Source organism: Vitis vinifera, chromosome 6 (assembly GCF_030704535.1).
Source record: "Vitis vinifera cultivar Pinot Noir 40024 chromosome 6, ASM3070453v1".
Lineage (NCBI taxonomy): Eukaryota > Viridiplantae > Streptophyta > Magnoliopsida > Vitales > Vitaceae > Vitis > Vitis vinifera.
Window position 1 is genome coordinate 4879223 of NC_081810.1, and position 23858 is coordinate 4903080.

Sequence of the window (23858 nt, forward strand, 5' to 3'; positions counted from 1 at the left end):
CATTGTATTCTTATTTATCTTTTCCTAAATAAGGCTCAAGCTCCCTTCAGCCCAAAACATCAGCTTGTTGCAGATGGACCCACCTGTTGCATCAGCAGAATCCAGACTCAAAATTTAACTTCTTTCACTGCTATTTTGAAGGTCCTAGTCCACTTCTTGTCTTGTTGTTCCACCTACATGCCTGCAGATGTAATTTTCCTGGAAACTTGCTTTGCTTTCCATCTTTGTGCAAAAAAGCAAGTTCAGGATTGAAAGCCTTGAAAACTAGAGGAGTTGGCATGAGAGACTATCATGTCATTTAAACTATGTCAACAGAGAGACAGTCAAGAAAAGGTACCACTAACAAGTTTACAGAGTGCAAAAGAACTGATTGAAACCTTGTATAAGCTCTCAAAACTGACTCATACCCAGCAGAGAATGCATAGTGTAGAAGACTAGCTGCTCTAAATGAAAACTGTACATGTATCCATAAAACAAATCAACACACTTGAAGAACATAAATAATCCTGGACCCAAGCAGTGTTCAGAACAATTTTGAACCCCTCCTAAACCACTCAACCTACGGGCATGGGAACCAGGTCCCTGAAGACAGAGGCTAAGAGACTTGAGCTTAAAGCAACAGTCAAGGAGGAGCCAGTTATTTGGGACTTAGATCATCTAATAAATGTCTGTCCAAGAGATAGCAATCCATCCCATGACAAAAGCAAATCATATTAGCAGACAGAACAGTTAGGGAGATTCATGGAACCCTATGTCAGCAATATGGAAGCAGTATCACTTGAAAGAAGTTATAAATGTAATAAAAGGCAGAATGACATCAAGACTCGATCAAGAGCTCAAAAAGATATAAGGTTACACAAATCCATAGGCAGAAGAAGTAGACAATGCATCGAAAACCAAGTTACTTCATAGAAAATTGTAATATCAAGACACAACAACATACTAAATGAGATGCACTACCCTTATCAATGATGTGAAACAACTCAAATGAACTATCACCCCTCCTGTACAAAAGGAAAAAATCAATGTTTCATGCGGTTTGATTACAGAAAAAACTCTAAGAAAGACTGAGGCCTCTCTGAAGGGTGAATTGCTATAAACTATGGATGCAGATTCTCTTTCGTTTGTTCAATAATCCGATCAAAGAAAGCCACATCATGGGGCAGTAAGGTGCTTCTATCATTTTGAAGGGGAAAAAACATTAACAGGATCTTAGCAATCCAAGTATTCTAACGTTTTTCTTTTCTTTTTTCTTCAACAAAACAAAGGAAATGCCCCCATTTAACCAGATGAAGTGAGTGAGAAAACACAGAAGCTGAGCCCATAAGATGTGCCTTCTTATATTATTCATCTACCCTCAGACTTCACGAGCTGTGAGAATACCCTGCTCATTGAGATACCAGAAAGATCGTCCACGCTTGACACTTCAAACTGAGCAGCAGAAACACTAGTGTCAGCATGATTGAAATTGTTGACTTGTGGAGCAAGCTCTCCAATCAGATTAGTACTGTTTTCTTCAGGATCACCTACAAGAACTGCTTCTTGAAGTTGAAGCGCATACTCCAGATTCCACAAGATGTCACCCATGGAAGGCCTGTCAACACCAAAGTCAGACAAGCATTTCTCAGCCGTTTCTCCAAACTTTCTGAGGGAATCTGGTCTGATTTTTCCCACAAGGTTAGGGTCTATGATCTGTTCCAACTGGCCTCTCTTCTGCCACTTCATTGCCCACTCAGCTAAGTTCACCATTTCCCTTGGAAGGGTTGGATCAATAACAGGTCTTGCACAAAGTACTTCAAACAAAACCACCCCAAATGAATACACATCAGATTTCTCTGTCAACTGTTGCCTCCTGAAATATTCAGGATCAAGGTACCCAAAACTCCCTTTCACAGCCGTACTAACATGGGTCTGATCAATCTCAGGTCCAGTTTTTGAAAGCCCAAAATCAGCGACTTTAGCCATAAGATTCTCATCAAGCAAGATATTTGCAGACTTTACATCACGATGAATAACTGCTTTTGCATAGCCAGTGTGAAGGTAGTGAAGTCCTCTGGCAGCCCCGATGCATATCTCAAGCCTCTCCTTCCAATCCAAACTGGGAAGACCCGAGCCATAGAGATGGCTCTTGACGGTTCCATTCTCCATATATTCATATATCAAAATCATCTCATTTTTTTCATCACAATACCCAATTAATGAAACTAAATGGCGGTGGCGGAACTGAGATAGCATCTCAATTTCGGTTTGAAACTCTGCAAGACCCTGCTGGGACCTGGGATTTCCTCTTTTAACAGCTACTTTTGTACCATCATTTAAAGTCCCCTTGTAAACTTTTCCAAAACCACCAATTCCAATAACCCAACTCTCATCAAAGTTGTTTGTAGCCTCTTGAACTGCCAGAAAGGGAATTCGATACCCAAAGTTAGAACCAGCACTTGCAATTGTTCCATTAGAGTATTTACTTCCCATCGTGTGAGAATTCCCTCCATTAGTGGAGAAAGCCATCCATGTCTTTGAATGGCCTTGACGTGCCAGTTTTCTTCTTCTTCTGTACACCAGAAAGAAAACACCAGCCAATATCAATGCAGCAAACACCCCAACACTTGCGCCAATTACCACTGCAACATTCTTTTTTGAGCTTGGGTTTGAGACAATCACAGATCCACTAAGGCTGCCCATAGAACTGTTCATTTTCATGATCTCCAACCCATTTAGAATGGCATCAGGATACTCAGTATGTATGGAAGACGGTCCAATACTTACACGAAGCTTGCTGCCAACCCTTGTTCCTGTGACAACGTCTAAATAATATGGAGCACCTAAAATGTTAAATGCCAAAGTACTGAGATCCAGCTCCTCATAGACAAGGTAGGAGTCCAGATAAACATTGAAGTATAGCTGGTTGAGAGATATACTCACGATATCACAAAAGTGATACCGAACAAGGTACTGAAACCCTGGATCCACATCGAACTCCCATGTCACGTTGAAATTGTACTGAGGATTAGCATCTGAGTTCATCTTAGTGGCAGTACCATAGACAGAAGCCGGAGCAATAAGCTTTGTAGGCCCCCCTTTCGCATATATGACAGCTCCAATTTTTGATACATTGGTTGCAAGATTATTCTCTACCAAGAAATTCTGATCAGGAAGCCAAGTTCGCCAAAGGGTATCGTTCTCAGAGGTGACCGTTGGTCCTCCCATATTCACCCTTGCAACCGTCTCCAGGGCCTGTGTCACAAGACCCTTGAACTTCCCTGACGGCGTGATGGTGATGGCATCATCACTAATCAGCTCATTTGGTACAGAAACAACTTCTAAGGCATTCAAGAAAGCAAATGAATTGCTGGAAGGAGCGAAGGTAATAACAAGGGTATCTGAAGTCACATTTTCAGAGAATTCCTTCATAGCAGAACCAGCCTTCGGACTGAAGTTGCTTATAAGGACATGATTTTGGGTGGAAACAGAGAAATTAGCAGTGCTCATGTTATAGGTATCATAAACAAATGGGAAGAAATAAAGGCGGATCCAGTATCGCCTATTGCTCCCGACCGAAAACGTGTACTTAGAGGTTCCAGTAAAGATCCTTGCCGTCTGGTAGAGCGGCAAATCATCAGAGGATGAGTCAGATTTCGTGGCAGTATTGGCCAAAAGTTTTTCAGGTGTGGAAAGGTAACTCGAGGTATCAGCAAGAAAAACGCGACCAGCCACCGAAGTATTGGTGGTTGATCCACAATCGATAAGATAATCATCCTGAGACCCACTACAGCATGCCAAACACAATACTGATGAAACCCAGATGACCAATAATCCAATTTTCCCACAACCCATCATCAGAAAACAGGAAAACAAATAGAAATTCTTTAAGGAACTGAAATCCAGGGTTTATACAACAAAGCAATACAGAAACTCCTAGTGACCAATCACAAGAACAATTGAAATTGAAAACCCATCGAAAGAACTGAACAAAGAAGAGAAAAAATGGCACCTTTCGGATCACCAGATTCCAACAGAGAGAGACCCAGATTGGTAATGGCCAGAGAAAGGCAAAGTTGTGTGCCCTTCTGGATAGAGTACCCAAGGCTGGCTCCGAAGAAGATGAACAACCAACTTTTTATGCATTAATCTATCGAAGTACAAGCTGGTTTGAACTTGTAAACAGCCCAAGAAATTGACAAATTGAAAAAATAAAATAATAGTAGTGCTAATAGAAAACAGAGTCAAAAGGCAAAAAAACAAGATTCGAAATGAGGAAACCAGCTAAGTTATAGAAGGCAGACCTTGGCTTTGGCGGAGGATATATTTTGTGATGAATCTCATCACCGCTGGGGAGAAAATGAAAGGGAAAAAAGAAACAAACAAAAAGGGAAAAAAGTAACTCAAAAATAGGGCAAATTTAAGAAGAGGGTTTGCTTTAATGGCTAAAGGAGTGAGTTACAGAATTTACTCAACACTCAACAGTGGGTCGCTCCCTTTGAAGCCGAAGTTAAATGCTCCTCCAGTCGCCTTTCAGTTTTAGTCAAATATAAAATTGGTGGGGCAGCACTTCCTTCTTTCCTTCCACTGTGTGACAATGACAAGACAACATTATTTAATAATTACACATAAGGATCGGCTCTAAAATATCTTTCCATTTGTAGATTTTTTTTGGTAATAAAAATTTTAAAAAAAACATGGGTAATATTCGAAAAATATGATAGTGTCTCCAAATATATATTTTTAATTAATGTTTGGTATGGTGGAAAACCACCCCATCTTACCAGACAAATAAGTTTCAAAATGGAAATCCTCATTCCACCTGTGCACATGGGGTAGACTGAATCTGGTGATATATTTCAATTCCCAAGCCAGCCATGGACTTAGAATCCAATTGAAAAGTTGTAATTCCATTCTCCTAGGTTAGGATTCTTAATTTTTTGAAGCCTAATTCCCAAGATTGAAGGCTTCAAAGCCTTTTGATTGTGAGGCTTCAACTCCAAGAAGCTAAAAGGAAGAAGAAAACTACAAAATTCGGCTCAGGGTCAAGCCAACTCAAGCCGAGGTTTGACACCCAACATTTGCTGGTATTCCACCACTACCATTTGCCCACAAATCACGGGTGAACTACTTTCCTAGTAAAGAAGAGAAAAATTAAGAAGAAGGAGGTGAAGCTTAGGAGGAGGGATGGAGGGGCGTGTGGGGCAGTTAGTATCTTGGTACTGTTAAAACATGGCCGCTTCTGAACTGGTTCCAGTCCCACTCAACTCAACCCCTGCCAAATCTAAACCTAACCCTTTTGCTTACACTCCTAAAGGGCCAATTCCCCAGCAAAAATTATTTGTGGGGGCCAAAGCCAATGAACAAAAATTGAAAAACAAAGTCAAATTTACTCACTTTTATTGAAAGTTTTGTTTCAATAATTTGATTGAGACATCCAATATTAAACAGAAGTATCAATTATTGATGGGGTTCAAGTTCTTGGTTGAAAAAGGGTCTGATCTCCTTTGTCACATTAATTAATAGATTTCACCCTAATTATAATAATGCAACTGAGCTTCTATCTGAAGCTTCTTCTCGATTATGAGGACTTTTCAACTCCAACATTATTAATAGATGTGACTCATATCCAACCCCTTAATACCAACCACAGATGCATATGAATCAATCTTTCTATGCATAGTTCAGTGAAGGCCAAATGTGGGAAGGCAATGAAATCAATCATAGTATTCTTAATCAATAAAGGTCATCTCTAGAGCAATCCCAGACTAACAATTGTTTGACTCAGTCTTCTCCGTGAAAAACTTCAATATTTAGGGATTAGAGATGCAACTAAGCATTATAGCATTTAGAATCAAGTTAATATAAATGATTTAATGAATTAATTAATTAAAAAAAATGATGTAATGTTGTACGCGGCATTTATCATTGAACGGAGACAGCGAGACGAGTCAACAGCATCTACATCAAAGGTTGATCAAGGGTGGGCAATGAGGCCAAGTGTGACAATTACCATATACCAAGATGTAGCACAAGACAAGAACAGGATCAGGGGTGGAGCATAATCAGGCATTTACCCCTCCAAATGCGCTTCCTGAGCAGAAAGTGGCTTCGCCCAAGGGTTATGCGTGTGAATTAATCAATCATAATGCAAAAAATTTAATGTGTGTTTGCTAATATTTTTATTTAAAATATTTTTAATAAAAGTATTTTTTTTTTGAAAATGTTAAAATTATTTGTCAAATATTTTTTATATTTTTAAAAAATTTATCAATCATTTTAATTCCCAAAACGATAGATAGACTTTGGGACATATGGTAAGTAGACACGTACGTTAGGCAGAGTAACGACTCTCATGTTGGAATTATGAGACCCATCAAATCAAATCACCCCTCTATTCTCATTTCTCAAAGGATGCATGGCTTGGATTAAGTTTTTAGCAAGAGTTACCAACGTTGACAACCGACAAACCCAATAGTGTGCATAGACTCTATATTATGAACATTGTTAGCTTTCTTCAACTTCATACATTGGTTTTTATTTACTAACTCTAGAATGTTTTTTCTTTTTATGGTTTATTTTTATTTGTTTTAAAAAAATCTAAAATCTCGAAACAACATCTATCGAGCTTCAAATTTGAACCATTAAAAATGTACAATGAGGTATTGATTATTGAATGAGGGTACAGAACCGTAGAAGTTCTACATAATCTTAACTATTTAGGAATTTTAAAAAACTCATGTGAAAAATGATATTTTATTTTATGTTAGATTTACAAGTAAAAGGATCTGAGAAATAAACATATTCTTAAACTAAAAAAGAAAATTAAGAAATTATACAAATAATAAAGGTTTATTTGAAAATTAATTTTGAGAACAATTTTCTATTTTTTAGAATAAAAACCACAAAAAATAGGTTTGTCATTAAAAAAAATATTTTTAGTTGTTTTATATTGTTTTCACTTGATTTTTTAAGATTATTTTAATAAATAATTATACAAATATATAAAACGATTAAAAATAAAATATTAAATATAAAATATATTTATAAAATATAGTAAAAATATTTTAAGTTTTTAAACAAACTTTTATTTTATAAAAATTAAAAAATAGTTTTAAAAAACTGTTATTAAAAACTATTTTTTAAAATTTACCAAATATACCGTAATTTTCTCTGCAACATTGATTTGCTTTTGTCATTAGAAATTGAAGTCCATGTTTGGAAAACTTGAGATTCTTCCCCAACACAATGTTCAATTATACGCGCCAAGTCTATAATAAGAGGAGGGAGAATATCTGACCTAGTTAGATGTCCAATGGGCCTGCTCTAAGAATGAATCTGGGTGGCGTAACTCTAGCTCAAGCTAAGGAGAAAATGAGCGATACACAAAACAGCTAGTGAAACGGATTTCCCTATAGAAAGGATTTAGCATTTCATCCCAAGCCAACCCAACCATAAGACACTATCATCATGCTCCAATGAAATGTTCTTCGGAAGGGAGCAATTTTGCATTGGGCTCAAGGTGCCTTTGCTCTCTCTAGTGAAATGGTTCGTGTACCACTCAGGGATGTTTTGCCTTTTCTCATTTAGGAGTGAGAAATTTTATTTACCTATCAAGTATCGGGTAAAATGATTTATTGATATTGGATTTAATAAACATCAATGCAATGAATTATTTCAAAACCAACCTGTGGACCTCGCATTTCGGCTCATGCATTTCCCACTCGATGACGAGTTCGATTTTGATTTGAAAAATGATTTTTATTGATTAAGAAAATGACTTGTAGTCGCTACTTATTTTTATTTTATTTTTAAAATGGTAAACAAAATAAGAAAGAAAACCCTAAGTGCGACTCCTCATTTTGAAAAAGGTGATCTACGAAAAATCGGATCGGACTCGGGGGTCAGATTATTTATCGGGAAGGTACAGTAAAAGACCATAGCACCCCTCTAAGTCCCTAAAGTCAGGTCTCTACTAATAAAATGAAGTTGACGTGACAATTTATAGGAAAATCAATGAGTACTCAAATTGATTAAGCGCATATAGGAATCAAAACATGCAGTAGAGAATGACTAGAATAGGAGTAGATGCGTACCTGGACCACGAATGAGCAATGTGCTATCATAAAAAATGGGATTAGTGCACAATATAGAGCACGAAACATATCACATACATCACCAAACGGAAATCAAAATTGTTCGAAGGAAAACTGGATTTCTGAAATTCATTTGAAAATTGGAGTGTTAGAGGTTATTCGAAAATTGGAGTTTTAAAGTTTATTTGAAAATTGGATTCGTAGGAATTAGATGTAAGAATGAGAATTTTACAAATTAAATTTGAAAGAGTTTGGGATTTTGAGGGATTATTTGAAAGTTCGAGATTTTTGAGGAAAACTAAGTTACGAAAATTGGGGGCTTTGAGAATTAAATTTTGAAAGAAATCAGAATTGTAAGTTATTTGAGAATTAGAGATTATGAGAGTCGATTTATAAAAAGTTGGCAATCTTGAAAATCATTTGAAGGCAAAATTGATAGAATTAATGAATAAAATAATAGTGACAATGATAATAATAAGTAGCGGGATAAATACGGGGATTAGAGCATGGGAAACTGGAAATTAAGTTCGGAGATAGGACAATTGGAATTTCAAATAGCTAAATTTAGGAATCGGAATTTTGAAGAATTAGACTCTAATGATTGAAATTTTTAAGAGACATAAATGGGTAAGGATGGAGTAATGTTAATGATTAATCAAAACGATATTTGGGCGGATGAATACTAAATAGTGGGATTTTGAAAATTAAATTTTGAAAGTCAGGCCTTTGAATAATTGAACTCTAATTATTGGAATTTTTAGAAGAAAGAAACAAGTAAACGTGGAATTTATAATAATGATAACAAAGGTGATATTTAAATGAATAAAAGTGAATGGTAGAATTTTTTTAGTCTAAAGGTTAAATTTGGAAATCTAGTTTTGAAGAGTTGAATTTTAATGATTGAAATAAATAAATGAACGAATATGGGATAACGGTACTTATTAACAAAAATGATGTTCAAACGAATAAAATAGTGGAATTTTTCTAATTGAAAATTTGAATTAGGGCGTTGGATTTTTAAAGGATATGACTTTGAATAAATAGGTAGGTATGAGATTATAATACTAATTAACGAGAATAATATTTAGGCGAATAAAGATGGATAGTAGAATTTTTGGGATTGAATTTTTAATTAAGGCATGGGGTTTTCGGAAGATTGGACTTTGAATAGACATGGAAATAATGATTCTAATTGATGAGGATAAAATTTAGACGAACTGTAAAAATTTTAGGATTGAAAAATTGAGTTAAGACAAGAGATTTTTTAAGAACTAGGTTTTAAATAAATAGACGAATACGAGATAATAATCCTAATTGATGAAAATAAGATTTAAACGAATTACTGAGAAGCTAAATTAAGACAGGGGATTTTTGAAGTATTAGATTTTAAATAACTAAATAAACATGGGATAATAATTTGATTTATAAAAATATGATTTAAACAAGTATTTGAAGAATTAAATTAAAAACATGTAAAACGTGGGATTTTTGGAGGATTAGACTAGATAGATGGATGAATATAGGATGATGATTCCAATTGAGGAACACAAGATTTAAACAGATTATTGAAAGATTAAATTACTAAAATAAATATGGGATAATGATCCTAATAGATGAAAATAAGGTTTAAACGAATTATTGAAAAATTAGGTTAAGGTGTGGGATTTTCGAAGGATTAGACTTTAAATAGATAGGTAAATAGGGGAGGATAATTCTAATGAATGAAAAATGAGATTTGAACTAATTATTTAAGAATTAAATTAAAATATGGGATTTTCGAAGGATTAGACTTTAAATAAGTAAATGAACATAGGATACTAATTCTAATTAAAGAAAAATAACATTTAGACAAATAGTGAGATTTTAGGATTGAGAATTAAATTATGACATTGGATCTTTTTAAAGGGTCGGATTTTGGATAAATAAACTAATGTAGGATGATAATACTAATTAACGAAAATAATCATTTAAACCGAATAAAAGGAATTTTGGAATTTTTAGGGGTTTGAGAATTAAATCAGGACATTAGGTTTTTGAAGAGTTAGACCTTAAATGAATAAAAAAAAAAAACACAGGGGATAAGAATTTTAGTTAACGAAAATAACATTTAGGCGATTAATAGAGTTTCTAAGGTTGAAAGTTAAATTGAGGCTTTTGAAATATCGGACTTTAAATAAATATGGGATGATGGTTCTAATTGATAAAAAGGAAATTTAAACGAATTGTGGAATTCTTAGGGTTGGAAAATTAAATTAAAATATGAAATGTTCGAAGGATTAGACTTTAAATAACTAAATAAATACGGGATTGTAACTCTAAGTGATAAAAATAAGATTGAGTTGAATTGTAGAGTTTTTAGGATTTGAAAGATTAAATTAAAACATGGAATTTTCGAAGGGTTAGGCTAGATAAATAAATGAATGTATAAGATAATAATTTCCTTTGATGGACATAAGATTTAAACGAGTATTTGAAGAATTAAATTACGGCATGAGATTTGTTTAATGGATTGACATAGATAGGTAGGAGAATATATAGGATAATAATTCTAGTTGATAAGTATGAGATTTTAAAAAAAGGTATTTGAAGAATTAAATTAAAACACGCGACTTTTTTTATAGATTGGACTTTGAATAAATAATAAATACGAGATAATGATTTGATTTATGAAAACATGATTTAAACAATAATTAAATTAAACCTTAGGATTTTTGAAGGATTGACATAGATAGATAGGAGAATATATAGGATAATAATTCTAGTTGATAAATATGAGATTTAAAAAAAGGTATTTGAAGAATTAAATTAAAACATGTGACTTTTTTGATAGATTGGACTTTGAATAAATAACAAATACGGGATAATGATTTGATTAATGAAAACATGATTTAAACAAGAATTAAATTAAAACTTAGGATTTTTGAAGGATTGGCATAGAGCCTTTCATCCACACGAACTGGGCCTGGGCTCCAACCCAAGCCCAAGTCTAATGTTTTCATGGGCAAGCCCAAAGCAATCATCCATCACAAATTTGGGCCTAATGCCACAACTTAAGCCCAAGTCTAAAGACATTAGTGGGCAAGCCTCAAGGCTCCATCTTCAGCATAGGCTTGGGCCTGGGCTCCAAATTCAAACCCAAGCCCAAAGCCAAAACCAAACACAAAATTGGGCTAGTGCCTTATCTCAAGCCCAAAAACCAAATCTTCATCTTCTTCCTAGCTTCCCCCCCCCCTCCCCGCGTCTGGTTGCTACACCTTCGCCACCTCCCCGCGGCGGCAGCGGCGACGGTGCCCGAAGCATGGATTCTCCAGGCTTGGTGGACAGCTCCTGAGCCTCGGTGGCGCGAGAACAGCTCCTGGAGGATCTCGCCCTTCCAGGAGAAGACGGCGGCGCTGTCGCGGGCTATGGCAGCGGCGGCGTGGTCCCGGAGCACTGGCAATGGCAGCGTGGCATTGGGGAATCAGAGAATAATAATGGGAAATGAATATGAAGCCCCCTCCAGAACGTGTCCAACCCATTTGGTCGGTTCATCCATAAGTCCAGCAAGGTGGATAAAAGAGAACCAGAGAACATATACAAGAACAGAGCATGAGATGCAACAAGCTCTTCAGATTTTAGACCAAAGAAAAACAAAAGATCTCCAAACTAAAACGTCTCAAAAAAAATTGAAAATCCAAGAGAATGAGATATTGTATGAAGGACGTGGAGAGTAAACACATACATGAAAACCATAGTGGCCTAACCTGAAAGTTTCTTCCTTAGCTGGATGGTCTGGGCCGCTCCTCTCTCTGAAAAATCCCTCCTGTTTTTCTCCCGTTTTTCCTCCTCTCCCCTTCCTTTTGGCAGCCGGTGCTATCCTCTTGGGCAAGCCATCACCTCCCTTTTTGCTGTTCCTTCCCTCAGCAGCATGGCCTCCTAACCACCTTCATGGTTGCCCGTCTCATCTGGTTGGGATGGGTCCCCCTCACACTTCAAAAGAATAACCAAACTCCACTCTCTCCGGGTCTTCACCCTAACAAGGGTCTACACAACCCTAATTCTTTTTTAAATTGGTCTCCATCAGAACAAAATTAACTTGATTGATACTATCTGCTCACGGTAAAACTTCATATAGGTTTGATGTACTGTTATCTTCAATAATTAGCCCGACATTCAATGTGAGACGAAGTATACGATTGCCTGACTAGTTAAATTCTGTTAATGAGAGCTATAGACTACAAAACAAGGAATTCATACTACTCCATCTATGTGGTATGACTTAGGCTATTAAACGGAGATATAAATAAATGAACCTAAGTACAAGGCTATAAGCAAATGAAAGTATGATATAAACAAATAAAATTAGAGTACAAATAATGAGAGTTGAAAATGTATACATGATACAAAAAGTATAGTTTGCAGTTAAACCCATATTTCTTTCATCCCTTAGGTTATGTTTGGTTGTCGAAAAATTTTAGGAAAAATGTGAGGGAAGTAAAATAGAAAGAAAAATTAGAAGAAAAGAAAAAATGAATTAAATAATTAAAAATATATCTAAAATTAATAAATCATTTTTATATATTACTTCAAACTCATTTTACTTATTTTTTATTTTTTATGTAAAGATTAAATAATTTGAAAATTTTAAATAACCAACAAAAATAAGGCAATTTTCAAAACCTTTTGATAAAAAAGGTTAATCAAGTGATATAATTTTTAATAAAATTACAATTGTTATTCGCAAAACTATTTTTTAAACAATTATTCTTCAATTTTTAAAATTAATTATATTAATAATTGAATAATCATATTTATAATTGCTGTGATTGAAATTATTGAATTTTTTTAATAACATTCAAATTGATATTTTTAAAATTTGTTTAAATGTTTTTTGTATTGATTTCTTTTTTGAAATCACTGGTATTAATAAGGCATATATATCTAATATTTATTTTAAAATGTCTTTTTTGACACAATTTGAAATTTTTTTGTTCAAATCCTTAGTATTTTAATTATTTACAATTCATATCTTACATTTTTTTTTTGTTTTTTTTACCAATAACACATGTATATAGTTTTTTCTGAAATTAATTATTTTCTACCAATATTTTAGCAAGAGTACTTACGAAAATAAAACTGTGTAATTAGTATGATTTATCATCCATAATTATAATTGAATATGTTTAAAATTGTCTGAATTTAATTACTAACTCCATAATGTATTAATTTTAAGTATTGAAATTCAATTTGCCTATTGATTTATTTATTTATTTTTGGGGTGGGTGGGGGGTGTTAAATTCAGTAATATTTTTCAAATTATTATTGAAATTTTCATCCATATTCACATTCTGCAAGATCCTCCCACCAATAATTTCATCAATACTATATTTTCAACCTTGGCTAGACCTCTGCAAACCATTGGGCTCGATCCATCCGTGCCAACCAGGCCCGGACTAGCCCAGAAGTCTGGTTGTTGGTTCACTGACCAGTAAACATAGGTTGGCGTGGCGGGGTTTTGAACTTTGAAGTGGCATGGGCTGTGCCTCATGGCTTTTCCTGCAACTGGGTGGTGAACTGATGGCTTCAGGGTCTCGGAAACTATTCACAATCAGGCTGCGAATTGTTCAATGTTCATTATACTATATATTGCTGATCTGGTTTTTTTGCGTGTGAAAGTAACCACGACTCCACCACAATTTCCAGTCAAATATTCGTGACTTACAAATTGCCTTTATTTAAATCGGAATTGGGCTCCTTTGAGCAAGTTACTGCAGTATGTACCCACCGATGAGATACCCGGGGCCCTGCATCTCCATCAATAACTTCTTATAGGCCCGATGACTGACTTAGCCCATCAAAAGTCGATGTCATATTCCTCAGCCAGGCGTATATCCTGAATACTGACGCCATTTGTCTGGCAATACTTGCAAAACACGCACCGTCTGATTCGTTCACTCTGCACCGTTTCAGGCTCTCGGCATCTTCAACCCCTCAAAGCTCAAGAAGTTCACCAGAAAGTGAAATGTATAGCAATGATCAGATAGGCTTCTATCAATTGAACTTGCCTAGACTTCTCTAAGTCATTTTCGAAATTGATACCTTTTTCCAACGGCATCTTTATCAAACACTACGTAAAATTAAGAAACTTTCTATATCATATCAATCAAGATATATCAGATTATACAGTGAGGAAAGCAGTACTCAAACTCAGATGAGGGTGAGCGCATGTGAACACCACCCCAGAGGAAGACTTCCTCCCTTCCAAACCCCACACGGCCTTATCATTGACGCGAGAATACTTGAAGTCGATCCTTAGTCAAAAATCCACGCACCCTAACTCAAATGAAGTAAAAAATCCACTCTAAATAAATGAAAGTCGAGGCTTTCAATCATCACCATCACCATCTCCATTCCTCCCTCAGTGCTATAGCTTAGGCAGCCACCATGGCCAACCTCCTTATCTTAATTCTTTTAGCCCTTTCTACCCTGTCCGGGAATCTCGCAGGTAACTTAATACAAACCCTCAATTTTTCTTTCCTCATCCTTATAGTTGATTCATACTTACCATGCATGTTCAAAATTTATGCTACACATCTGATTGGCAGGGTTTTTAAGCATAGATTGCGGGTCATCCACTGTTTACAGTGATGAAGGGTGGATCGGAGACGAGGCCTATATACAGAATGGAGAGTCCAAACGGGTTCAATCTGGCAATTCGTTGTCTCAGGTGATGGGCACTTTGAGGGTTTTCTCGAGCCGTAACAAGAATTGTTACTCTCTAGTAGCTAAGAAAGGAGAGAAAGTTCTGGTTCGTGCCAGCTTTTACTATGGAAATTATGACCACAAGTCATCTCCCCCCACCTTTGCTCTGCAGTTTGATGGGAACCCTTGGGCCACAGTAGTGACTTCAAGTGATCTAGTCATTCACCATGAAGCTATATATGCCGTAAAGGGAGATACTACAAGTGTACGTATGTGTTGCTCAGACACAGGCTAATCAATTTCCCTTCATATCAGCACTTGAAATGGCAAGCTTGGGATCAAACATGTACAGTTCTTTGGATTCAAACTATGCTTTGTTTCTGAGAAAGAGGTTTGCTTTCGGTGCAAACGAAATTATAAGGTAGGCCGAGTTTTAGAATGGCTAAAGATAGGTACTGAATTACTGATTTCTTAATATAAACTATTTTTTTGTCACAAAATTCATTAATGTATATCATGGGGATTGATTTATTAGGTTTCAAAGAGATGCACATGATCGAAATTGGGTTCCCGGAGTAGCTGTCAATGGATTAATTGCGATCACAAGTGATGCACTGGTTTTTTGACAGTACCACTGCAAAAGATGTTCCTCCACAAGCTGTGCTGCAGAACGCAATAACCACCTTAAGCACGTCGGAGTCCATAATTATTGGAACTAATCTTCCAGCCGTTGAAGTTCTGATCTATATCAACGCTTACTTTTCTGAAGTTACCACGCTTGATTCAACCCAGAAGCGATCCTTGAAGATCAACCTGGATGACAAGCCTGTCTCAAATCCCATCGTCCCACCCTACCAAAAAGTAGTGGAAGTAACCATCACCAACCTAACTGCTTCTTCCGATAATACCTTGTCCTTGGTGGCTACCTCTGATTCAACGCTTCCTCCTCTCATCAATGCCCTGGAAATTTTTTCAATCAGCAATAAGCTAACTGATGGGACAGATAGCAATGATGGTTGGTACCAAAGCCCAATTTGTTTTGAATTGATATTTGTATTGTATGCATATCATCATATCATCTGTAGTCTGATTATTCTTTTCTTCTTTTGGTTGTGTTTCTGCAAATTCAGTGGAATAGTTAGCTTCGCTGCAAGTCCTATATCCTATACTAAGACAATGGGGTGGCGACCCTTGTCCTCCCTCACCATTTACATGGGACTGGGTCAATTGTAGTACTGATGCTACACCTCGATCGTAACAGCTTTGTGAGTTAATTGCATGGATCTAGCTTGGCCTGTTTATTTTATATCCTAGAAAAACACTACCAGTTTAGTATGGGCTAATTAATTTGTGAACACAAATATACAGGTATCTCAGTGGCTTCGAGCTATATGGTTCATTTCCAGATTTGAGTTCCATGGATGCCCTTGAAATAATGTAAGTTCATCAAATGGCAAAGATAAAACTTCAAAGGCCTTGCATATGTGCAAAGCATGGATGGGATTTTTCTTAGTTTTTTTGTTTTTACATTTTCTTTGGGTTTCCCATGGAATTATGCAGAGATCTGCACAATAACAGCTTGGAGGATGATATTCCCGATTACCTTGGCACCATGCCCAATCTAAAACAATTGAGTTTTTCATTGCTAAATTAAGTATTGTACGTTCTTAATATTGAATATTCTTTTGTGCTTTTGTTCAGAAAACTATATGATAACTCGATTAACCATCCTCTTCTTTCCAGAAATTTGGCGGATAATGATTTCAGCGGGACTCTGCCCACCTCAATCTCAAACAATAAAAACCTAAAACTAATGTGAGTTGACAGTTTCTCTAACTTTCATCTGTGTAATTATTTTCGTGGTATGCAAAGATTGATCAGATAAATTTGTGGACTACTTTGAATCTTTTGATCTTTATCAATAACATGATGATTCGACTGTTTATCAGTGCAACGGGGAATAAGAACTTGTGCATCTCTGGAAAGTCATGTCAGACAAGCGACACCAACACGGGGAATAAGAACTTGTTCATCTATGTAGTCGTGCCCACTTTTCTCTTGGTGTGGAAATAGAAGCTTAGCAAAGCTGCTAAATTTTCTATGGCTATGCTTGTCACGACCCACATTCGGATCAACTCGGAACTTGACCTGCGACCCACGTCAAAGGTTAAAACTATAACATGGGATATGATAAAAAAAGAGATATTGTATTATATCACGGATTGAATAAGTTATCTTATTTTATTTTTTAATTGTTTTATTGTTTATTGTTTATTGTTTTTATCCCAATATGTTAATCTCATTTTTTAATCAATTTTTTATGTTTTATATATTTATTTTACAAAATAAAATTCTTTTATTATAAATTAAATTTATGATTAAAAAAGAAAACCTAAAATATATTTATAAAAATAATATTAATATATGATATATAAATTATTTTTATATATTGAATTCCGTAATATAATTTTTTTATAAAGTTTAAATATTTTAGTCATGAATATTGTTAAACATAAAAGAAATTTTATTTTTTAAAATAAAAAATATAGAAATGTGATATAATTTTTATTTTAAATATTAAAAATAATATATATTTCATATTATTATTTTTATTCATTTAACAAATTAAATATAAATATATATGCATATGATATTTATATTTAAAGATATCATACTCTGTTGAAAATCACATCTTAAAAAATATATATTTCTTATGAGATATAATATCCTAAGATATACATATCATATCTTATCTTATTCCATCAATCGCTCTAAGGGCTATTTCAAATCCAAATTAGAAGTTAGCTTAAACATCTTGGAATTTTTATTTTTATAAATAAATCACAATTTTAAACAAAACAAAAACTTCTTTCAAATAAGGTTTCAATTCACCAATATAAAAAGAAATACTAAAGTGCAACTTGAGGAATGAAATATTGTCAAGGATTTTAACCCAAGTCTAGAATAACAATCCATCAGTTTGAGTAAGCATATCCAAAATAAAATTAAGATACAAACATTTGATTTAAACCGTTCAACAAGTACAAGTCCCAAAATAAATCAAGCAAAATACAAGAGACCCTATTTGTTGCTCTAGAACTTTCTGGGATATTTTAGAGCCCTTCCTACTCTACCTATTAGTCTTTAGGAATAATGTTTGTATCTAAAAAGTTTTAAGAAGAAAAGAGTGGGCATTTCCACGTTTTTCAATAGAATGTCTTACACCCAATGGGATTAATTGGTATCATTATGGTTCAATCATAAACAAAATAAACATTCAAACCTTAAATTAAACATTTCAAACTTTTTATTTTATCTAACTACACAACTTAAACACTTTTTAACAATTAAATAAAAATACAAGTGAGAATATAATACACAGTCATACAATACTATTGTTATTGGGTTTTCACCAAAAGATACACATATGTACTCAAATACACTCTCTATTCAGAGTCTTTTTGGAGTAAATTTTTGTTCTTTTCTTAATTTGTTTTTCCTGAACTTTTACTTTTTATCATTTTTTTTTCATTTTCCATTTCATACAACTTTTCATTAATTTTTTTTTCACACAACCATAATGCATATATGAAATGCAATAAACTCATATGTTAACAGTCACTAATTTTTAGGGCATAATTTTATTTACTCTAAGCATACTCCATAATTTTTAACAACCAACACAACAATTTTTCTTCAATTTAATCATCACAAACATTAAAAAAAAAAATCAAATATAATTCATATATCATCAAAAACATATTCTAAACCCTAATCATATAAATTTGATTTATTCCCTAACATGCTTAATAATTACATATTTATTTTTTAATAATAAAATTATAATTTATTTAATATAAACTATCAAATAAAAGCTTTAGGGTTAAACCACTCTACCATAAATCCAACTTGTAGACCTCTTTGTGGACACCACCTGGGAGGAGTTAAAAAAGTTTCATTTGAAGTGGGGGAACCTCTTTCTGCAAAGAACGAGTTGCTGAGACGCGTGGCGGACGTCACCATCCTGCCATGGTGGTGGTTGAGGATGACATCTTGGTTGAACCGTGAGTAGGGGAGCAAGTTGGTTGCTTGGGGAGCAAGCTAGAGAGTAACAGAAAAAGTGGTAGAGACGTTTGTGAGGGGGGATGAGATATTTTTGTGGGGGGTTATAGAGAGATTTTGGGTGAAGCTTGGAGAAAAAGCCGGAGAGAGAAGACAATTGGAGGAAAGACCATTTGAGCTAGGAAGGGAGAACTGATTAGAGAGAGAAATAAACACACAGAAGAATCGTCTTGACAGAAGGAGATACATATATTGTTTCTATAAGCTGTCAAAATTTTTTTTTCATGTCCATGCCATTTTATTGTGTTTTTTGAGTATCATGAGATTCTATTTTGATGTCTGAATGTGTTTATTGGGGACTCTTGTTTGTTTTTATGGAATCTGAGCTTGCTCGTACTCACCTTATGCTTAATTTCCAACCTATTTTGTGGCCTATATTTTGAGATTTTACATGAGATATTTGGCTTTCACGTATTGATTTCTTTTTAAAACTCATTTAAGCTCCATCTTAGCCCACCCCCTACATTTAAGTTCAATGATGGAAGCATGAAACATGGTTTGTATGAGTTCATTTTTACTTCCTATTTTTGGTGCCCTGTTCTTGCTGTTTCCCCTGTTTTTGGCTCACAATGGAAGATGGTCATTCTTTTTGGAGGATTAAAGTGAGCTGGGCAGAATTAGGTTGTGGGCAGTGAGTTTTACAGAGAAGCAAAGAGAATAAGCAAACAGAGGAGGTTTATGGGTTTTTGGTTTGCGTGCTTTCTGTGACTGGAAGAAATGACACTAGCCCTATTATGATGAGGAAATCCGTGCGATGGCGACGACTGAAGAATTCTTTAAGAAGAAAATTCAAGATGTCCTGATCTGTGCCCGCGTTGGATGGGAAATGAAAAGACCCAGTGGACTCGTTGGTAAAGAAGATAATAGTCAAGGTGATGTGGGATAGTCTTTACATGGATTCCCAAGTTGGAATATATGAGAAGATGGGAGCACTTTTGGTGGGTTGGTTGATTGAAGTCCATCATAAATTTGAACCTTGCCCGAGATAGAGAAACTTACCTACCCCATTTGTTGTCCCATAGCCCATTCCCTACACCATGCATGGCCCCACAAGACCTTTTGCAAAACCTACCCATCCACCGTAATCAGTACCAGCTGCCCATACCCTCATCATTCATATCCTACACTATTAATACCATCATACCCATTTTATCTACACCACTATTTCTTGTACATATAAATTCTTTAAATGTTAAAGCAAAACCAACAAACTTTAATTGACCACATACAGTAACCACATGTCATCTTTTTGTTTTTTTTTTTTAAACTTTTAATATTAAAAGTTTTGTTTCTTTATTTATTTTATTTATTCTTTTTTTTATATCCTCAAATAACTCTTTAAAATTTTCTAAAATTCCAAAGTTCCAAATTTATTTATTTATTTATTTATTTTTTTAAAATACTATTTTCTAAAATTTGATTTTAAATTTAGTTTACAAAACTTTAATTCTCGAAATTCACGTTTCCAAAACTCCATTTTTAAAATTTAATTCTTCAAAATTCAATTCTCGAAATAATTTTCTAAAATTCTAATTTTAAATTTAATTTCCCAAGATTCAAAATTTTAAATTTAATTTTCCAAAAACCCCACAATTCCGAATTTAATTTTTAAAATGTCATCTTCAAACAAATTGTCGAAACTCCAATTCATTTCAAATCAAATTTTCAAAAGTTTCATTCTCAAATAATTCTTCAAAATTCCCTTTCCTTAAATTTAATTTTCAAATTTCCATTTTCAAATAATTCTTCAAAATTCCCTTTTCTTATATTTAATCTTTAAATTTCCATTTTCAAATAATTTTCGAAATTCCGATTCTCAAATTTAATTTTTTTTAAAACTTTGTTTTTTTAAATAATTCTTTAGAATTTCAACTTCCAAATTTAATTTCCAATTTCCAAAATTCTAATTTTCACATTTATTCATTTAATCATTATTATTTTCTTCACTATTTTATTTATTTATTTATTTATTCATTTTTAAAATTATATCTTTAAATAATTCTTTCAAACTCCGGTTTCCAAATTCTAATTCCCAATTTCCAAAATTCCAATTTTCGCATTTATTTATTTACTCATTATTAGTTTCATAATATTTATTATTATTATTATTATTATTATTATATTCATTTATTTCTAAAATTCCATCCTTAAATAATTTTTTAAAATTCCAATTTCCAAAATTAATTTATAAGTTTCAAAATTTTCAATATTCACGTTCATTTATTTAATTATTATTTTCGTTATTATTATTATTCTATTTATTTATTTACTTTTAAAAAAAATTCATCCTTAAACAAATTTTTCAAAATTCTAATTTCAAAAATTCCAATATTCACGTTTTCCATCATAACCATTTTTTTCTTACATTTTCCTCCACTCAAACATCTTCCTATTATCTCTCATACATATATAATCGTCGTACCTATTTATCTCACATTTTTCCTCGCCTTCTCATCCTCTCTCATTGGTATATACTCACCAAACTCATTCTTTATTTATTTATTTTTTCTCTCTCATTATTTCCTTCACTTAAATATCTTCCAACTCTCTTTCATGCCCGTGGAACCCGCATTTCCATTTTATTTCTTCCTATTTTAACATCAAAGTTTAATGTTGCAAAATAAATCGGATTTTGGTAGGGGCCCAATAGTCACAATATTTTTTTCAAAAATAATTCAAGTGAATTGCATGATTGATATTGTTTGATTTTGATTGGTTTTGTGTGAGATATTTTACATTTATCATTGCACTAATTCTGTTTCATGATAGCGCTTTATTATTTACTGTTAAAGTATGTTTGTTCTCATGCTCGATTCACTTTATTATTTGATTATTTCACTAGTATCCATTGATTTCCTAGTCTATTGTCATATTTGTTTTACTTTATTTAGTAGAGACCCATTGCTAGGGGTTTAGAGGGGTGCTATGGTTTTTATTATATCTTTCCATTAGGTAACTTGACTTTCATACCCAGACTCGATTTTTCATAAACCTACTTTTGTAAACAGGGAGTCACATTTAGAGTTTTCTTTCTTATTTTGTTTTTCCTTTAAAAATAAAACAAAAATAAGTAGTGATTTCAAGTTTTTTTTTTCTTTCTAAAAATCAACATTTTCACCAAATAAAATGAAAAACGAGTTTGTCATTGAGTAGGAACGCATTAAGCCAAAATGCGAGCTCTACACAAGTATTAAAACCGAAATCGGATTCCATACAAATGTTTCTTTTGTCGTATTCTCCTAAAATTTCATATAAAATAGAGTACATTTCATATGTCAACATCTCGAATACAAGCAGCATTCTTTGTTACCATCTACCCCTATTTTGTAACCTTTTTTTTTTTCTTCTATATTTTCTTCTTTTAACCTCATTTCCAGAGGCCTTTAAGCCCTTTTTTTTTTTTTTCAATACTATTACCTTTATTTATTTATTTAAAAATTTTACCATTTGGTCACACTTTTTATTCCTCTTTTTATTTATCATTTTTTTATTTAATTCATTTTACCTTTTTTTTTTTCAAACCCTCAAATATATTTCCATTTTTTTATAAAATTTGATTTTTTATCAAAAATATATTTCTATTTTTTACTATTGTAATTCTTTTTTTAAAACTATATTTCTCATCTCTCAATGAAAATTGATTTCTAAAAATTCAAATTTCTATTCATATTTTTACCAATCCCACTTTGACATGTGTTCTTAATTTATATTTTTTTGACTTTTCAACCATCAATCGAAAAAGTTTTCAAACTTAGAAATTTTCAAATTACCTAAAATACTCGGTTATTATAAATTTATAATGCTTCAATTGACCGTTTTTTTTTTCCTTTCCAATAGCAAGTGTCAAGTGCCCAATCATGAAGCTCTAAGCTTAATACCTTTCATTTTTCTCCCAAGTTTAAATTTCAATTAATATCTTGATAAAAAAAAAAACTTGGATCAGATAATGATTTTTTATGATAATTTAAGTTTTTATTCTTAATTTATTAAATAAAAATAAATTATATAAAAATTAGATAAATACAAAATAATAATTTTTAGAATCCAAATGACATCTTTTTTAGTTACAATTTAATTGATTTATATAATATTTTATTTTCAACTATTATACATTATTAAACATATAAAAAATATTTTGATATATAACAAATGATTCATTTATTCATATTAAACAATATTTATATTTATTGTTATTTAAAATATTATTGATTAGTAAATAAATTAAATTTAAATAGATACATGAACCACCACTCATCCCATTATATTTTAAATTAATTTTAAAATATAGGTTTTACTATAAATTGATAGCTCTCATATATTTATATTTATAATATTAATTAATATCTATTAAATATAAATAAAATTAATACATTAATAATCAATTTATTAATTTGATAATAAATTCATATTTAAAATATAATTTTTATACTTTCTAAAAAAAATATAAATACAATATTTAAGGTTGAAGGAACAACTATCTTGCATTAATAAATTCATATTCTTTTTTTTTTTTTTTGTAATAAATGAATATATAATAAATTCACATGCATATTTTTTCAATGGATAGTCCAATCAAGAATTCAAAAGTTAGAAATGTTGCCCAATTTTTCGATGAAATTTTGGGTTTCAATGGAGGTGGAAAACAAAATACAAGGTAGTGAAGTTTTATGGGAAAAAAGGCATGTAATTAGGAATGGTTGATTTATTTTTCTTATTTTTTTTATTTTTGACAAAAAAATTGGCACCCAATGATCGATATTGAATAAGTCATCTATTTATTCACAATTTTTGTTTATTTTTAGAAAATTATTTTGGGAGAAAAAGAGAAAAGAAGAAGTTGAAAAAAATCTCTAAATTTGAGGAAAATAATGTACTAAGACTTTGAGAAACCTTATGATAATAAAAATTTAAATAACCAATAAAAATCAGGTAATTTCCAAAACCTTTTGATAAAAAAGGTTCTTTAAGTGATTGAATTTT

At 32.9% G+C, this 23858-nt stretch overlaps 2 protein-coding genes across 2 annotated transcripts; one reads left to right on the forward strand and one right to left on the reverse strand.

The window, feature by feature from the left end:
• Window positions 1-885: 885 nt before the first annotated feature.
• LOC100251868 (receptor-like protein kinase HERK 1) lies at window positions 886-4490 on the reverse strand. Its single transcript, XM_010652778.3, has one exon. The coding sequence runs from the start codon at window positions 3835-3837 to the stop codon at window positions 1348-1350; it is 2490 nt and encodes an 829-aa protein (XP_010651080.1). The 5' UTR covers window positions 3838-4490; the 3' UTR covers window positions 886-1347.
• Window positions 4491-14409: 9919 nt separating this feature from the next.
• On the forward strand, window positions 14410-17030 carry LOC100854381 (uncharacterized protein At1g24485). Its single transcript, XM_059737253.1, is given in 10 exon segments — window positions 14410-14559; window positions 14660-15021; window positions 15023-15177; window positions 15292-15379; window positions 15381-15771; window positions 15887-16008; window positions 16011-16021; window positions 16125-16193; window positions 16317-16571; window positions 16706-17030. Coding segments are annotated over 9 exon segments (1353 nt in total). The 5' UTR covers window positions 14410-14498; the 3' UTR covers window positions 16411-16571; window positions 16706-17030.
• The last annotated feature ends 6828 nt before the right edge of the window (window positions 17031-23858 follow it).

Bases quoted from the DNA above. Each gene is read 5' to 3' on its own strand.
- LOC100251868 (XM_010652778.3), bottom strand. From the start codon at position 3,837: ATGATGGGTTGTGGGAAAATTGGATTATTGGTCATCTGGGTTTCATCA.